Genomic DNA, 19,689 nt, shown 5'->3' with positions numbered 1-19,689 from the left:
GCTGAATCTGAGCAATTTAGCAATATTGACCTGCCATGCCTTCCTCCAGAATATATAGGAACTCAGCTGCAAGGCTTTACAGGGTTTTGCTGAGCTTTGTATGGAGGCAGTAGAGATTAACCTAAAAGGTGCTGCTGTGTGTGATCCTAGGAAGACTGGTATTTTTTCAGGATCAAGAGAAGTTGTCATTCTGCTGTTGCCAATATGGATTCTTTAAATTAACTGGTGGTGCTTTCCATGGGGGTATGTGTGCATTACTACTCTGATAAAGCTGCTAAGCAGTTAAAGCTAAGCAAGTGTAGGTAAGAAGCCCCCAGAGGAATTACACATCTTGCTGCACTGTGAACTCTACCAGCATGTCATGGTACAACAGTGAGGTGGAAATGTGGGAAAATCTGCCTCTCTGGACTGCCAGCCTCCCTCACTGCTCCACTAGATTTTATACACATATTTGTGAGCTTATTTAAACAAGAATACCAAATTTTTGTCTTTACAAGCTTGATCTACTTAAATGTCTGCATAGAATGGGAGTATCTTCTTTACCTTGCAGACTTGACCTCAAGGTAAACCATGCTTTTCCTGCATAGACACTGCTAGAGGAAGCCTAGTAGCACACCCTAAGTTCAGAACTGTAATCCTAAACCACGTGATTTTGGAGATGAGAGTAGGTTTCTGTAGGTACCTATTAAACAAATAGAGGTAATTCACACAATCAAGGGGGATTCCAGTAATTAACTTAGACTAGAAACCTAGCCATAAATAGCTCAAGTATAATGAGATGTATCTTTACTAAACTGTATTCTCATAAAATCAAGTGCACAGTTTAGCCATGCTTTCTATCCTGTATATCACATAAGTTATTACTGTTTCTTTCCTGAGTACAAATCGATGAACTGATTGATTCAGCAACAGATTTCAGGGGTTTTCTATAGTAGTTTAGTGATGTATGAGTATTTGTTGTTAGCAGATTTTTGCTCAGGGGTTTGTAATGAGCTGTTGAATGACAAGCAAGATATGTCTGGGAAAAAAAATCATCTTATGATTTGAGGAAGTGCCATTATGATAAATATGATTTTTAATTACAAAGGTGAAAGAGACCAGCCTTCTACATGTATGTAGAAGCATATCATAGCATGTTGTAAAATTAAAGTGGAAACACACTTGTTTGAGATCTTGTTGTTGATCATTGAACAGCTTTGTTGTTTGTTTGGCAGAAAAAGCTTTTTATTCTGAAAAAACTGATTGTTCGGGAAAAGAATTTCAGCATAAACCCATGGTTCCCCTTCTATTGTAGCTTCTTTCAAGTCCTGATTTTCCAAAAGCATCCTTCTTCATCCTGAAAGTGAGTTATAAAGCAATAATTTAGATTGAATCACAAATAACTGCAGGCAAAAATGATCCAGAATGCTGTGAAAGTGCTAAACACCACAGTACAGTTTTCTGTATGGGAGATGAGAACTGACATTATGAACATAATGTGTCAATCCATTAAAAGCAGTTTGGTGGGTAGGGTTTGTGAGGGAGTTGGCAGGGTTAATATTTCCTGTGAGAACTGGAGGAAATTGGTTCATCCATAAGCAGTGCTGCCTGGGCTGCAGAGAGAGCAACTGTGCAAAGCAAATCTCCTGTTTATGTATTTCCAAATGAATGGTAGAGAGAACACAGCTTTTAGCGTCTCCAGCAGCGTCTGGTCCTGTCACAGTACGAGAGCGTAAGGAAAACAGGAATAATTTTCTATCTCAGAAGTGCTTCAAATCATCCTCTTAGACCCACTGAGATGTGCCTACCACTCTGGTCATAGGTTTAATTCTTCATAGCCTCCTTCTGAGTGGTTTTGCATGATTATGCTCTGTTTCAAACAATTAGTCACTTTTAAAACCACCTAATTCCATCTTACTTTTTGTACTTGGCTGAAACACTGAACCAGTTATCTAATGATTCAAAACTTTCTGTTAACAGTCAGCCTGGAGAGAACATTTCCAGAAGACAGTTAGCACTATAGGTGGAGCAGGTTGCTCTGGGAGATGCCTGTCTCTCTCCAGGGACTGTAGTGGAAACCAGGGGAAATTGGGTCCTAATCAGATAGCACATATCCAGAAAATGAATTGATATGTACCTGGACATGAGTTTTTTGAACAACCATGAAATATTCTCAGCTCTTCTGCAAGGTCTGCCAAAAATATCCCCCATTCCACTTTATTAAATGCTGAGAAGGCGCCCTGCTAAACAGATTTGCAAAAAGACTTTGCTTTTCTTCTCTTCAGCCTCCAATGTAAGGGACTTCTGGTCAAGCCTATAACACCCACTGTACTTAACTGAGCCTCCCACTGTTAAGGATCCAAGAGTCAGGAAAGGAGGTGCTCCTGAAGATTGAACTTGTTCCAAGGGGGTTGGCATTTGGAAAACAGTCATCTCTGTACAGGATCCACCTATGCAAATAATCACTGGGAATGCTGACAGTCTTAAGCACCACCATGTAATAAAAGAGAGATTTTTCTAAACCTGTTTCCAGTAGTTGTTAAGAAGAACATAGATAATGCTCAAGACCAAGCACTCAGGGAATGTGAGCTCACCTTTCAACTGAAAGCTGAACACAACTGCTAGGTCATAGGTTATTTCAGTCCCACACCTCACTTTATCTGCACCAAGCCTGAAAGTGGTGGCAGTGCCGGAAATGGCAAATGCCATTTAAGCATATTTTATTAGTTGCACACAGATAGAAAATGATTTTGATAGTTCTATTTTAGGCAATATAAAAATAAGAAGGAATGACAAATACGATCCAATAAATGTGAGTTTACTAGCATTCCTCTGTAAAGACATGGCATTTTTTTATCAGAACACTTAGTGTGCTTTCTTTCTAGCTTCCCTCCAGAGTAATCATATGTATATATTTTTAGGAAGCTGTTTGTTTCTTTTTTTTCTATGCCTACACAGAAATTATATGTTTTTTCTAATTTCTTTGTAGGATTTTGATGATTTATCAGAAACAGATATAAGCAATGAGGATCAGCACCAGAATATCAAGCCTGACCTTATGGAGGAGGAGCTTAAATCCAGGTTATTTCAGCTTGCTGCTAAAATGAGTGACAAGGAAACATCTTCTGGTGAAGAACAAGAGTCAGAACTTGGAATAGATCCTGAAAACCAGAAGGAGAGTTTGTCCTCAGAGGAAAATGGCAGAAGTATTCAGGAAGAGTTAAAGAAGGTAAGTGGTCATTGTCGAGGAATGAGAACAGTACTGTAAAAGTTAGAATCCAGAAGGAGAAACCTGTGGTTAGAAAACTGAACATAGTTGCTTACAAAAAACTGAGGTACTTTACACTTGGTCTGAGCCTGAAACCCTTGTGTAGGTAAAAGTTACCTACCTTTAGTTAAGGTGTGTGTTCCAGCCTGTGAGGAACAGACAGCCTACAGCATCGGTTCCAAGCAGGGAACTTAGCTCGTGCAGCGAAACTGTTAACTGAGTAATATTAATGGAATTATGTCAGTTTATACTAACTGAGAATCAGCTTACAAGTTTTTATTTAATAACAAATCCAGTTTTTCTTTTTTCCTTGCTAACCAACCAGTTTATGAGGTTTTTTCCCATCTGATAATGTGGGAGATCATTTATGCCATTTCACCCTTACAAAGAGATACCTGATTTCAGTATCTTTCTACAGGACTTGCCACCTCCTCTCTTTCCTTTCTATCTCTGAATCCAAATTTCTCATCACATCCTGTGGTGTGCTTGAGTTTGGTGCTGTAGGAGCCCAGTGCTGCACCTTGCCAGTCAAGCACTCTCATACCTTAGATCCACTTAGGCTCATTCTAGACTGCTGTGTATCTTGACTTGCTCTCAGGGTCTTGCCTGCACAGCAGCTCAGCTTTCAAAAGGGATGTTCTCTAATGGAAATCTATTCATCATAATTTGAATATATAATTTTGTTCAAATTATATAAAGAACTAATATACCAGGAAGTGAAAGCAGGTTCAAGTGACTCTGGTGGATAACAGAGATGCTGTCCAAGTATGTAGGAACGGTGTCAGCAAAGCCAATGCTCATCTGGAGTTGAATCACTCAAGGGACATCAAGGGAAATAAGACAGTCTTCTACAGGTAGATCAGCAGCAGAAGGCAAGTGAGGGAAAACAAGGCTGCAGTGACCTGGTGACACAGAACATGAAAAAGGCTGTTACACAACATTGTTTTCACCTCAGTTTACAGGTAAGATTTACCCTCAAGAATCCCAGGCCCCTGAGACCTATGGGAAAGCCTGGAGCAGTGAAGACTTATCCTTGGTAGAGGAGGATCAGGTTAGCAAATATTTCAACAAATGGAATGTGCACATGTGCATGGCATCTGATGGGGATGCACTTATAAGAACTGAGGCAACTGGTCCATAACATTGAGAGGCCACTGTTGTTCATCTGTGAAAGATCATGGTAATCTGAGGTATTCAGAGCTATGGATATTGTTTATTTTTGCTTTAAAAAGGCTTTTATCAATCTCTCATGACATCCTCACAGACAAAAGGAGCAAATGAGGACTGCATAAGTAGACAGTGATGAGGAATAAAAATGCCTGAATTGCTGGACCAAAAGGGTTGCAATCAGAGGTTCAAAATCCAGCTGGAGCCCAGTCATTTGTGCCGTACTGCTTAACATCTTCAGCATTGTCAGAGACAATGAGACAGAGTGCACCCTAAATTTGGAGAAGCAGTTGATACATGAGATGGTTCTGTTGCTATTCAGAAGATCTTGACATGCTGGAGAAATGGGCCTACAGAACCTCATGCAGTTCAACAAATGAAAATGCAAAGTCCTGCACCTGGAAAGTGATTATCTCATGTAATATTGGTGAGGCCACTTCTGAAGTGTTGTGTCCTGTTCTGGGCTCCCCAGTACAAGGGACACATGAACATCCTGAAGCGAGTCCAGTGAAGGGTCACAGAGGTGATTAAAAGATTGGGGTGTCTATCATATGAGGAGAGGCTGAAAGAGCTGGCATTGTCTAGCCTAGAGAAGGCTCTGAGAGGACCTCTTCAATGTATTTAAATACCTGATGGGAGATGAGTGGGGGATGTTTCTTGTGGGAAATAATGAAGTGGATTTTGAATTCTTCTCATTGACAGGAATAGAAGAAGTGGGCAAAAAGTGAAATACAAAAAATTCCATCCAACAAAACCTTTTTCACTGTGATAGTGTAAAAATGTTGGAATAGGTTTCTCAGAGAGATTGTAGGGTCTATATTCTTGGATATAACCAAAATTTGACTGGACACAGCTCTGGGCAACTTGATCTAGTTAACTGTGCTTTGAGCAGAAGGGTTGAAATAGGTGATCTGCAGTGGTCCTTTCCCAATTTAAGTAGTCTGTGACTCTCTGATTCTGAGGTATTTAGCCATGGACTACACAGGAGTGTAAGTACCTTTGTCATCATGTATGCAAATATCTCCATGATGTACACACAACCTTTCCAAGGAAATCACATAAAAGCTTTATTGTCAGTGCTTATCAGCAGCATTCAATTTGCTTGTCTTTGGTTTACAATGACAAAACAGCAATACCACATTATTCAACAGCAGATATAGGCTAGTTAGGATATAACACAATGAAAAGTCCAGAATTAAAGGCTGTAAATAGGACTTTCTGCAATGCTCTTATATGGTGAACTGAGCATGAAAATGGCAAATGTATGTTTTGTGGTGTACTTACTCATCTGCTCACATCTGTAAAATAATATTAGTTGGTTTTTCCTTTTCTAATTTTGTTATTTCTTTATTATTATTATTGTTTATTATTTACTTAACATTTGTATGTCTGTTATTTAAAATAAAGCAAAGATTATGGATTTTTTTTCTCACTAAAATTTTCTTAAGTTTAAAAAAATAAAAGGCATACCATGTTCATCAAAAAGGGAAGGCTTAGAGTTCCTAATTCTTTATTGGGTTTGGATTTAAAAAAAGTCTTAGTCATTAATGGTCATAGTATGTATTCTTTTTGTCTATAATAAAGAAGCCAAAGTACCCCAGTAGACATCATGCTATAGCCTTCAGTGAAATTGGCTGGGGAACTTTCTCCAGCTGTAGAGAAACAAGCAAACTGCTTTCATTCTTCTTCTTGACAGTTGTCCCTAAAGATAATTTAAAATCTTTTGACATGTGCCTTCTCTTTGTAAAGGTGGCTGACCAACATCTTACAATGAAATACTTAGGATGACAATATATAATACCAGTTGTGGCTGTGGCAATATAAAATATGAAGACATAGCTAAACTCATAAAAGCTGCAATAATTTTCAGATGAGTAGATGGCATGTGGAGAGAAGCATAGAAAACCTATTTTCTGGGAACCAGTAATTTTACATGCTTTCAAAGCCAGGTGTCTCAATAAGTCTCTTTAAGAAGCCAGATTTTTGGAGAATGCATATGTAAGGATTTACAGACCTTTCAAACTAGCACTCAGCATGCTTGATCAGAGACACAGACTTCTGACCTAGGCATCAAGTTTCAAATTAGGTATACAGAAGCTCTAATTCTGGCCCATTAAAATGAGAGCTGGAATGCCTACAGACTTCTTTGAGTTCCTGAACATAAATTAAATGCTATAGTTTACCTATCTTGTTTATATTTGAGCCAAACTACTTGTCTTTTTCAGTCTTTAGTCTTCTGTTCTCACAAGTTTATTCTGGAACACATTAGCAACTTTAAATCATTAGGAATTTATAGTTCTAGTACACCTGACCATAGAATAAGATTTCAAAAAACATGTATTGTTTTTTAATCACTAGAAATTAAATACCTGGTGCTTATGAAAATCTGACTTTAATCTTTCGGCACCTTTGAAAATCTGGACTTCTTTTTTTAATGGAAGCTGGAAATCTCATTTAATCACACACTGAGCTGATGCTTTTAAAAGGGTAATTAGTATATTAAGGTCTGAAGCAATGGCAAGAATTTTCATTCAGTGGAGAGTGAGCTGAAGTTGTTGGACATTTATGGGTTCTCATTTCTCACTTCAAATTGAGCTTTTGAGCTGTATGTCTGCCTTTAAGATGCAAATTTAAACATGCTGTCCTTTGAGATAATTATTTAGTTCCTGTGGGTTACTGGAGGATTTAAATGGGTATTAATTAACACAAGTAATTTTGTATCTTAGACTTAAATCTGCTTAGATCTTTAGCACCATCATTTTCATTATCTCTCAGTTTGTGATTGCCTAATATGGTGTTGCGGAGTTTCACAGCTCTTGTTTTAAAACAAACACAATCCTTCAGCTGATATGTTTTTATTGAAAACATTTTGTGCTTATAAAGCTACAGAAGTAGTTCATGATCTTCCAGGTGTATGTAGAGCCCTGGAAAGCCCATTTGTCCTAGTTGTGTAGTGAAAGGCCATGGTTTTCACCAAAAGCCATGTTCAGGCTAGTTAGCCTTCAGCCCCTCTACACTTCAGGTGTGAACAAACCAAAATGCATATTGTGCAACTATTGTCTTAGTGAAGCATCTTGTACCAGCACAATTATTTGCACAGTTCTTTCTGCCTTGTTCATTTTTGTCTTGTTTTGTTAGGGGTTGTTGTTTGGTGGTTTTGCTTCATTTTCCCCAAACCCTAACAAAGGAAAAAAGCAAAATGTAAACCCACTTGGAAGTATCTTAATGATACTGATCCTGAGAGTGACAAGGATGATAAATGGAATGTAGTTCTTGCTCTCCTTTGTCCATTCTCCTTCTGTTTTGATGATTTCATAAAGATAAATAGTAAGGGTCTATACTTCATGGTATAGGCCAGAATCACATTCTAGAAGGCAATTTTGGCAGTGCCCAATGCAGGCTGCATTTTGATTGCAGTCTATCACTATACCCACTTCATCAGAAACTACAGAGATACAGTTTTGTAAAAAAAATAGTCCCCACCATTTTTGCAAATTGCCCACACAGGATAAACCGCAGTATAATTGTTAAAATCTTACTTGTGTTTCTCTTTTTGTCTCCTTCTATTTTGTACCCCTCCTTGCTTAAGATATGTAAATTAGCAAAAGTCAAAATTCAGTGGTAATGTTGAGTATCTCTTTCTTTGCATTAGCTTGATGCAATGTGCTGTGTTCTTGAGGAATTTCTTTTGATCCATTTCTGCATTTACTTCTGCTCAGAGAATCTTACAACCAAGGATTAGTAACTTTGTTTAAATTCTGCTGTTTTCTGTTGACATTGTTATATTACACAGTAGCTCTTTTCTGAATGACAAATTCTAAGTAAGTTTGTTAAGTAGCACAGTGGGATCCTGTTTTCTAAGTGAAACCTCCCCAGTTTCTTGACAGTATGAATAGCAGCATAAATAATCTTGCCATAAAATATTTATTCTTCCATTCTCTGGAAACATTTTATTCTTAAAGCTTTATTTTGGGGAAAATACATATTAGGAGCAACAACTTCATGTGAATTTCTGCCAGAGGCCTATATTCTCTGTTTCAAGAGAGTACTTCTTACATTTTTCACCAGGTAAATTAGCAGTATTCAGCTACTGGTATAATAAGATTGAGACTTGCTAGAAAATCTGCATGGCTCCTCTCTTTGGCAAGAGGAGTAGCCAGTACCTGGGCATGTGGGTGTTTGTTACCACAACAGAGGAGACAGCCAGCTCCCTGGTGTGGTGTACACTGGTGGCTATGCCTGGAGCTAGCCTTGGAGAGGGTGGCCAGGGCTCAATAAGGGAGGGCAGATGAGGGAAGGCTCATGGGACTTGGTCACTGGACAGGTATATGCTCACAGCCTTGGTGGAGATGGAGAATGGCATTGGACATGCCCATGTCAGTGAATCTCTCCTGTGCATCACAGACCTGCTAAAGCATCACAGCAGGGATGTCTGCGATGTCGTAACAGCAGTTCTATAATAATGACAGTGAGCCTGTGTCCCTTGGTGACTGGGCTTCTGTTAGTTGTTTGGGCTGGTGCATGCACCATCATCACAGAAGATGATGTAGATTTTGTGATTGTTATCTTGCAACTCTCTGAACTCCTGAGTATTTTGGCTGGTGTGCTGGTCCCAGCAGGGGTTAATAGGAAACTGACATCCAGCTTCATATGCCTGAAAGCTGTAGAAGTGTCTGAATAAAAGGTTCTAGAGAAGCCAGAACCATATGGATCAATTAGGCAAGAAAACATAATAGTATTAGTAGCTACTATTATGGTAATAGAGCTGAACAGTGTAGTACAATGATATTATCCTGGGTTAACAACTTGGAAGATATTTGCATGTCTATTATTTCACCTTTTTGTATGCAAGATTCTCAGACTAATTCTTGTGTTATGATGGCTCATTGCGTGTAAGATGATGTTAATTATCTGGGCAGTCTCCCAAAGCCCAGGATTGAAAACTGAATGCCAGCAGCATTGTAAAAAGTGATCCTTAAAGTTTATGAACTGCAGATTTATGTACAAGATTTTGAATGACAGCAGAGAAAAAAAGATCTTGGTTTATGAAGGTGAAACAGTGGTCTTTTCTTCTAAAAAAACGTATGAGACATTAATCTTCACACTGGGCTAATAGATCCAATGTTTTAAGTTCTCAGTTTAACTAAGTAGTCAAGTATATGTTCAGTTTTAATCTGAGGATTCAGTAGTTTGCTGGATAAAAATCCCATTACAAAGATCTTTCCCATGTATTTACTATTATTTATCAGTCTAGAGTATAAAAAATCAAGTTGATCCTAAGTGTATTTTGTCAAAATCTGTGTCTTCAGTTTCAAGGACCAAGACCATAAACATTTTTATTTTTTTTTAAAGTTTACAAAAGCAGGCAGTGATGTTTGTGTTCCTCCAGTTCTGACACTTTCTGGGCTCAATACAGTTGCAAAAATATGGATGTAGACAGACCATCTGAGATGCCCCAGTGTCCCACAGGGCCTTAAGCTGCTAGCCCAGAGGAAACATACATCTCCCAGGTCCATGTCACATCTGACAGTCTTGTTTCAAAATCCTCACATATTTCAAGCTGTTTCAAACTGCACTTTGTCTGCGTTTAAGCAACTGAATCAAAGCCCTTTTGACTCTACCTGAAGAAGTGCAGAATAGGTGGTTAATTCAACTGGCTTCCCATGAGGAATGCAATGTCTTCGTGAACAGTTTGTAAACTATGTCTCATAGTCTCAGCTTTAATACTTACTTGCATGCACACCCAAGTTAGCTCTGTCCAGCATGCATGCAATGGGAATCTCCTTCAGTGCTCAAGCCATTTTACCGATACAGTTACAGAAAATCAGTGAAGATTGGTGTAAGCTACTGGAACAAAATGGTGGGAAAATAGGCTTGTAACAAAAAAGTTACTATTTTCTTGTCTCCTTTTGTAAGCTGCCCAGAGACTTGGCAGTAGAATTTGAGCTCTTTCAGATCTAGCTGGAAGAGTTTCAAGGAAATGCTGTTCCTCAGCTGGAAGATACTTCTGGCACAGCACAGCCAGTAGAGTAACTGTGGTTGTGTCATTACTTCAAGGCAAAACCAGTCAGTTTAGGGGGATTATGGTAAGCCTACCGACTGGGCTCTGGAAAGTGGAAGCATGAAGGAATTTACTTGTTTGATTTGGGACAGTGAGTCCAGGAGAGGGATAGTAGCAAACAGTAGGAAGTGATTTGGCATGAGACATCTTACTTAACTTAGCCCAGGTGTTTCTCACATGAGCATCTGACTGTGGCATAATGAGGTACAGACCCCTTTGTAACTAAAAACACACATAGTGTCTGAACTGCAATTATGTAGACCCCAAAACTGAAGACAGCTGGCTTTTCTTTTTCTTAACACTGCAGCAAGTGTATTTTTCCATTGCTAGTGCCATTGTTTTGTGATGGTGGAAATCAGTATTTTCCATCTGTTTCATTTTATAAAAACTGATGTGTGAATCATCTGTCTTAATGAGGTCTGTTACTCTAAATCCCACAAATAAAAATAAATTAGGCATTGCTTTATTTTAAATATTTTAGTAATAAATGTAAAAATCTAAATTTTATGGTATTTTATTCTTGGTAGTTTCTTTATCCTTGCTGTTCATCCTAAAGTTCCCTGTAAGTCTGAACCTATATAAATGTTAACCTCTGTAGCTGTTAATATAACTTTTCTGCCTTTTTATTTAACTGCTTTCCCACTATCTAGGAAAAACAAAAGGCTATTGATCTTCATTTAAAGCTGCAGTTTTTATCCACTGTATTGCAGCAGGTGAGAATGCTTTGTTTTGTCTGTGTCTTCTTACATCTCTTATGTAGTAAGAGATGCCATAAAGTGATATTGAGGGTTTCCACGTTTCCCAAGCAACATTCTCAAACTCAAAATGTTTTCCTGGAAATACCAGGCCTGAAAAATCATACCTTTTGGCCACAACCTATAATCATTGCAGAAAATTATTTTATAATCACAGCTAGCCTTGTGTTATGATGGGAGTGATGAGCATGAAGAAGGCATGGGGAGCAGACTGGCTCTCCTGTTTGGCTTTGTGATGAAAATCTGTTTTATCAGTAATGAAGAACAGAGGACAAAGATAAGGTATATGATCTTTCTATTCTCATGTACTCACCTGTATTAAGAAATTTGGAAGAAACTTTTCTGACCATAGTGGTCTTCAAAAATATTTCAAAGCTCCCAATTTAAAAAGTAATCAAAACCCTTAATTCATGGTAGAGTTTGTACACAGTGAGTAGATATTTTCTCACTTTGCTGCTAGTGCCTGTTGCTTATAATTTGTCTAGGTGGAAAGAGGTTTCATATTCTGTGCTATTTGAGTCTCAGCTTATAAGGATCAGATATTTTAATTTATGAATTTTAATTATGTTCCCTGAGCAAATATATGCTTATCTTATATTTTAAAATACATGCTATTTGTAATTTGTCATCTATCATTCAGTCTTAAAATGAGAACCACTTCTTTTGTGTCAAAAGTTAATGCTTAATTTAGCCAAACACTTATCTCAGCTTTTTCTTTTTTCCTTACTCTCAGACTTAAATTTTGTTCTGTGCATTTTAAACATCTTTTAATCATCTTGGTTTTATTTAGTAAAAATATCAAGGGTGATTTTAAAGAAAATATTTTTCCATTTGTGCAATGTCATCAGCCTGTATCCATTGTAGATCAGAATCCTCTGTGGATTTTAAGATGTAAATGTTTCCATTTCCAACTCAAACCATAATATTTCACCTCTTGGAAAAGAACTTCCTTTTGCATGACTATAGGCATTTTTTTCTCTACAAATAAGGCATTGCAAATGAATATTAGGACAGTGGATTGAATTAATAAAAATGCAATATTCAGAATTACCTAGCACAATCACAAAGAGACTGTTTCTCTGTGTCATACTCTGGAGAATGTCAGTAGAATAATAGCTCTCAGTTTGTAAGAGAATTTACTAAATGAGTGCCTATAAATGAAGATGCTGACATTAAAGGTCAAGGCAGGAAGTCTTAAACTTGCACAGGAGAGTAATTCCTTAATACTACAGTTAATCATAGTACACTTGTCTTCCATCAAATAGCCAGGCAAATTTTAGCCCTTTTTCTCCCCCACTGTCTTTGTGGTAGTGAGTGGTTAGGGCTCTCTTTAAAGCCAAAGATGTTTTGAGGGTCAGGGTTGGCAACTGCTATAGATAGATGGACATTGATGTCTCTGTTCCTCCCACACTGTGACTTGGCCAGTGTTCCAGATCTTGCTTGCCCATAAAAGACTTTTGTTGGGCTTTTCCAGGGCCCATAGCTGTACAATGAATTCACATAGGGTGGGGAGATGAGGGAGGAAGGTTTGGGGGTTGCTTTTGTTTTCATCAAGCTTGGATTCAGTCAGGGTACTCTAAAAGGATAAATCAACCACTGGCAAAGCAAAACGTGTCTTTTTTAGACAGCCCCCCTGCAACTCCCTACAAAAAAATGAGGGATATTGACTGTGAAGCCAGCATGTGACTCAGAGCATGATATAATGCCTTGAGACTGGAGCTAAAAATGATTGCACCACAAGTCATCAAGGAGGTGGTAAATACTGCCAGGGCTGCTAGCGATGGAAAGGTGCTCTTGCTCTACTTCTTGATCTAACTGTTGATGTCACTCTTCTCTGTTGAATTGCAAGTCACAGCCTCCCATGCAGTTTAAAAGAGCCTAATGATGACATAATATTACAGTAGTTAAAAAGAGAAAATGCTAATGGATGAGTACAATGTGGAGAAAATAGTCCAAGTGATAGAGACCTTAACTATTTAAGAACATTAAACATAAAAGCAATAATGTCAGTGCAAAGGAAATGATGTGAAAATGTCATAGGCTGCTGAGATTCATACAAGGACTCACCTTCTCTCAGCAGTTTGGACACTTATATTACTTCAGTTTTATCCTGCTTTCCTTCTGTTATTTATCATCTTTTGTGCAAGAATGCAAATAATGGTCTATAGAGCACCTTCCAGTGAGGCATGCTTGAGTAAAACAGCAAAGGAAATACTGGCAGCATCAGCAGGGAAAGGGAAGAGAGACAGCAGAAGGGAAGGGAAGTGGCTAACAGCAAGAGGTAGCTTAAGACCACTACATTCCATACAGGAATCCTTTCCATCTGTCCAACCACACATCAAGTTGACAGTAAAGAAATTGTACCAGATATTTATTATATTCAATGCATACATACATGTATATGTGCTTGCATACACACACTTTTTTAGTATTTCATTGGTTTTAAAACTCAACCACAAAGAACTCGGGGAAATTGAGCATTTTGGTTTGACTGTATCTTTAACATATTTGTGACCGTGGACACTAATTATCATAAAAAGGATAAATACACATTTTCCTCATCCCATTAAACTCTTAATCTCAAATTCAGTAAAAAAATATTAGATTCTCACAACCAGTAGAAACATTCAAATTCAGATCAGCTGCATCAACTTTATCTGGGAGGGGTGGTGTTAATTCAGGAATACCACAGGTGAAATCAGAATGCATCCCAATGTTTCGAGAAGAATGATTGTGCTTAATTTTCCTGTGCTAGATATTTGTAATAGAGATTGCTTTCTGCAACTATCACATCCATATTAGTACTGTGACTGTTTAACAAGACAGAGTCTGCATCATGGCGTAATAGCTGTCTCTGTGAATCACTTAGAGATGTTAACAATGACCTTTCTTGTAAGGGCAAGATAAATTAGACAGCCAAGAGGTCTTTAGAGCAATTTGAATTGTTCACCTACCAGGATGAGTTTGATGCACGTGTGTCTGTGAATTTTAGGTGATTTTTATATAATCTCATAAGTCCTAACTTTGATGTGGGTGGGAGGAGTGGGGGAGAAGGTTGTGAAGCACTAGAGGGACACATTTTCTTCTTTATATATTTTTTATTTTGTTTTGTTGAGGTTTTTTTTCCTTACACATATTAAATAGATATTAAATACCCCACTTGATTTGCAAACTGACCATTTTGGAACATGAGTTGTTTTAACAGCTTTTGACAGTTGCTCAAAAAAGAGGCTAAAACATATGCAAAACCATTGAGTATCCAGTCTTTACAATTTGAGAACCCTTGAACTCACCACATTTGGATTTTATGTCACCCTCAGGCAGACATTAATCTCTTCTTGCTTCTCTGTAAAATACAACCCTGGAAAAGCTGAATTCTAAATACCTTTTCACAGAAAATTTTCACAGATGTTAAATTTAAATACATTGAAATAATGCTTGTTCTCTTAAGTTCTGGTAGATCTACTCTTTAGATATACTCTAAGGAAAAATCACTTTTTTTGCTTGCCATGTATTTCTTTACAGTGTTTAAACTCTAGTCCCGTATCCTTGTTGTACTATAAAAGCAGATGTTTCACAAGCTTAAATAAAAAGCTTTAATACTATGACTTCTGTGTCTAGGAGGAGTACCTGCAGGAGAGACCTGCAGGCTGGGATCAAGATCCATTCATTGATACACACACTTTAAGAACATTCATCTAGTTGCTTTGCATCCAGGTCTAGTGGGAGGTGTCCATGCCCATGGCAGGGGAGTTGGGACTAGATGATCTGTAAGGTGCAACCCCTAAAATTCTATGATTCTATGGTTTTAAAAATTTGAACTGCATCTTCCAATAAAAACTTACCTCAAAATTCTAGAAAAGTTAAAAATCACATTTCTACACTGGCAGAGATTTAGACTGGACACTAGGAAGCATTTCTTCACTGTGAGGGTGATTCAACACTGGCTTCCTAGAGAGGCAGTCAATGCCCCAAACCTGACAGTGTTAAGAGCATTTGGACAATGCCCTTAACAACATGTCTTAACTTTTGGTCAGCCCTGAATGAGTCACATAGCTGGGCTAGGTGATCACTGATCATGAAAAGATATTCTATTATATTCTGTTCTTATCTGTTGAACTTTTCCCCCTATCCATTGCCTATTGAGAAGGTAGGGTATTTTTAACTCAAAATCTTGATTTCACGAAGATTACTATCACAGACCACTTTACCTGGGAAACAAAAAACTGTTTTGCAGTATATTGGTCTGTAATAAATGCCAATAAATGGATTCTCATATTCTGGTATAAAAACACATTTATCTAATTTAAATTAATCTCTTTTGGAATTCCATCATTAACTGCAAAGAATAATTTTCAACAATTAAGAAATAATGAACACTAAAGTGAGGCTACAATTCTTGAAATGGAGAACATACATCAGTGAAGATGATGAAGAAAATATAGTGTCTGGCCTTCATCCTTTTTTGTTCACTACTCACAGACTAGAATAAGAATTAGATACTTGTAGAAGCAAATAATAAAACCAAGTAACATTGATTTCCTCTTCTGTCCTATAAAATTATTGATCTGTTTCTAACCTAATTGGCACTTGTGAAAATAAATGGAAAAAAAGAGTAGGCTATTTGTGGGGTTCAAGTATTTGTTCTCAGTAAGAGTCCTAGGCCTGCTTGTTCAGGGCTGTGTTGGCTGTCTTAACAAGCTAAAGATCTGAGTGCTGTAGCATTCTGTATTTGCTTTGTTCTTCTTCTCTTTAATCTCATGTTTCTAATTATTTCTTGTAATTCAGAGAAGTAACTGCTAAAAAATACCTTAATGTATTGATACACAACAATTGAGTACATACTGCAAAGACAGTATTTTTTCCGTAAAAGTCTTATCTAACATAAAACTGGACAGCTGATTAAAGGAAAGAGATAATAAAAGAGGTTTTCAGTTTAACCCATCAGACTTTGTGGGAAGCAAAGTAACATCATTTCTCCTATATCTTGCCTATAGACATTTTTAATGTTATACTTTCCTGTACTACAGAATTTACTATATAGAACCCAAAAGCTGTTTCCTCAGTATTGATCTGCAGATATTTTGTTTGTGAGAAAATTTGCAGACAGGTAGGCCCCTAATTCACATGCATAAATATTTGCATGTTTAAGGAATGAATTAAATCTCGGTCTAAACTTCACACACTTTCGTTTAGGCAAAGCACTAAAGGTATTTCACATATATTCAGTGACAGTATTTGTATTGGCTTTAACAAGCTTTGGTGCAATCTCCAAGATTTATAGTTCGATGTTGAGCTTGATGCTTGAAAGTACATCAAGTGAAATTTTATTGCCATCAGAGATGTTGTCCTGAAGCTTAAATCTATGTAAGAGTTATCAGAATCAGGACAGTTAATTACAACTCAGGAACACTGATATAAAGGCTTTCCGTTGTTTAAAAAAAAATGGATAAAACTGTATGCTTTGCCTTGGTATTTGATATAATTTATTTAATAAATATTTTAACATGGTGAATTGAAATTTTTTTTAAAAGAAGGATACAAGTGTTTACAGACTTATAGCTCAAACTTTATTTGGGGTGATCATTTAATTCATAGCAAGCATTTTAGTAAAATGCTGTCCTCACAGGACTGCTGAAGATTGCTGTCCCATGTTTACATCTGCAATGCAATAGCTCCTATCAAGACAGATGATTCCACATCTGTTTACCAGCATCCCTAAAGGAAAATTGTGTTTTAAAACCTGTTTAAAACACTATTGCGAAACCAGCTTTACCTAGCTCACTTGGATTTTAAAGCTGGATATTTGTGTGCTCCTTTGGGATAAGATTTGGACCTTCCCTCCAGTAGAATTTCTTTGTAGAAGAATTGCATGTGTATGTTATTTTGCATGCTGTAACAGTGTGCATATGTGAAAAAGAGAGAGAGGAAAAGAAATGTAGATTCCAATTCCATTATATGGTTCTTGTGCCTGTTTGCAGAAATTAGCCATGGATATGTTTTTAGCATGGCTAAAGCTGTGGCTGTTAGTAAGGTGATTTATATCTTATCCCTCTGTGCTAATTTAATGCTGTTGTTTTCTCTGTCTGCTCTTGTAACAAAACAGAAGTACTCTGCTGTCTCTCTCTGCAACATATCTACAGAAGTCCTGAAAGTCATCAATGCCACTGAAGAACTGATAGCAGAATCCACTGATCCCTGCGATTTCCCAGATGACATTCAGGACAGAGGAAGAGGGACCCTCCCACTGGGGACAGACCCTGTCAGACTTGATGAGCAGCTCACCACACTGGAAGAAAATGTAAGAACATAAATCAGTATTTTGGAAAGTTACATGTGTGAGTGAGTGTACCTATGTATCTCCACCAACTTGAAAGGGAAAGCACATGGGCAGCATCAGAGGATGTTCCCAATGAAACTGGGGTTATTAAACAAATACACAAACAGAACAAAACAAATCCTATTTCAACAGGTGCTTAGCTGTGTTGGTGTGGGGTTTTTATGTGTACTTTAAAATACTGCAGGGAGGGGGAGCTGGATGCTTTGTGGTTTACAACTAAATTTAGAATATCTCAAAAGCTAACTTAAGAACTCAGAACCTCTGTAGCTGTGTGGCTGTGCCATGCCTTGCTGAAACCACGTTTCCCCATCTCAGTATAGCCTCATTAGTTCAAGGACAGGTGGGCAAAGCATGTCTCCAGTCACACAGTGAGGTGGAGAGCTCTCTCCCACACCATGTGCTCAGCACCCAGGGAGCTGGAGCTACCTCCTGCACTATTAGAAAGAGAACCTGAATTAAAGAAACATTTGTTTGGCCAAATCCACATCATCTGTCCTTTTTCATGAGTACCTGTCATCTGCAGGAAAAAGTACAATGCTGAATCACAGAGGCAAGTCAGTATTCATTGTAAATTTTTTATTTTAATGGAGTTGGTACACTTGTAATTTTCGATTTTCTCTTCTTCCCATGTTTAAGTGATTATATTTCAGTGATTTTTCCCTTCATTAGGAGCTCTTAAAGATCTCGTAGGCATCTGGGCTGTCCCATTATAACATCCTGATCAAAGAAAACAAGTCTGGATTTTCTTTAGCACCAGAAAATTTTCAGACAGAATCTCTTCTTGGGAGATAAAATTAGTTTATTTCACAGAAACACACTTCCAGAGAAGCCTCGGGCCAAGAACTGAGTGGGAGATAATCTATGACAGTAACAGCCAGTCCTGGCACTGGGTCTGTCCTACTCCAGAGCCCCTTCACCAGTCCCACAACTCCCCACTCCTCTCACCACACCTTTTCAGAGCTCAAATCTCCCAGCCGTGCTCTGGGTTGGAGGTTCTCAAACTAGATCCTATACCTCCTAACCTCATCTGCTCCCTTTCTCCCTGTCTGCACTAACAGGATGCTCTCCAACCCACTCCCTGCTCCCCAACCACCTCCTGATCACAACCTCTCCTCCCCACCTCTGCTCAGCCTTACCAGGCCTCTCGCCCTGCCATCTGAGGTGTTCCTGCTTCTCTTCACTCCCACACACTGTCCTGGGTGCTGATATAAGTCACAGCATGGTCATAAATTGTTTGAATACCTGTTATGTCAAAGGACTGCATCATCTAGGAATTGGGGGAGATATAATGACAGGAGTGGAAGACGTGTATGAAGTGAAGGTATTGGCTCAAGGATCTGGTTCAGATCCTGTTTGCTTGCCCCTTGAACCATGAACTTAACCACAGAACTTGTTTAATTCATGCTGGATTTTTAGCAACGTGGTCTTTACTGCTATTACAGTGAGTGAAGCTGCCAATGGGGAAAATCAGAATATATATTTCATTTCACTGTGCTGTTATCAGCCTCATGGATACAGTCTCTTGGCTAACTAGTAAATAGGCAGAAAGTGCAGTATTTTCACATGGTTCTGCACAATTTTAAGCACAGGTGTCAATAGCTGATGCTTTTCTATAAACCAGAGACCTCCACTCAGCCATCTTTGTGAAATAAAAGAAACAATAAAACGCAGTGTATTGTGAATTATCGCTCTGAGGAGCTGAATGGGAAATGAAACCTTCAGCTATAGTTATCAGAGGTATCACAGGTGGGCCAAAATACCAGAAGTTGTTTGGTTTTAGGGAAGAACTCTAAATTACAAAGTCAGTAATTCTCTTTTATGCAGCCCAGTTAAGTCTGTTGATCCTCCACAGAGTCACTCAAAGGCCCAGGAGGTAGAAATGTTTTGCCTGCTGCATATTTGGGTGAGAGCAGGATGGGATGGAAAACTGGTATACATATAAGCACAGTTACTCTGTAAGAAGTTAATAACTATGTGCTTCTGAACAGTTATTCATGCAGTTTTGATTGTCAGAAGGCATTAGGCATGTTTCAATAAACACAGCTTTGTATGAGATGTGACCTGTTGATTTCCCCTTGTAGATTTATGGGATTTGTTATGCAAATATATAAATATTATA

At 38.1% G+C, this 19,689-nt stretch overlaps 1 protein-coding gene across 1 annotated transcript in view; it reads left to right on the top strand.

Moving 5' to 3' along the window:
* MYRIP (myosin VIIA and Rab interacting protein) overlaps positions 1 to 17,531 on the top strand; it is a gene marked incomplete at its 3' end in the record, with an annotated part of 109,141 nt that extends 91,610 nt beyond the window's left edge. The window contains exons 10-11 of the mRNA XM_009079174.1: positions 2,969 to 3,208; positions 17,337 to 17,531. Of these exons, the coding sequence (XP_009077422.1) occupies positions 2,969 to 3,208; positions 17,337 to 17,531 (435 nt within the window). The remainder of the gene's footprint in view (positions 1 to 2,968; positions 3,209 to 17,336) is intronic.
* Between the last annotated feature and the right edge of the window lie 2,158 nt (positions 17,532 to 19,689).

The sequence above is a fragment of the Acanthisitta chloris genome, unplaced genomic scaffold, assembly GCF_000695815.1.
Source record: "Acanthisitta chloris isolate BGI_N310 unplaced genomic scaffold, ASM69581v1 scaffold2467, whole genome shotgun sequence".
In the NCBI taxonomy this organism is placed as follows: Eukaryota; Metazoa; Chordata; class Aves; order Passeriformes; family Acanthisittidae; genus Acanthisitta; species Acanthisitta chloris.
Note: the sequence above shows the minus strand (reverse complement) of the source record. Positions and strands in the feature narration are given on the sequence as shown.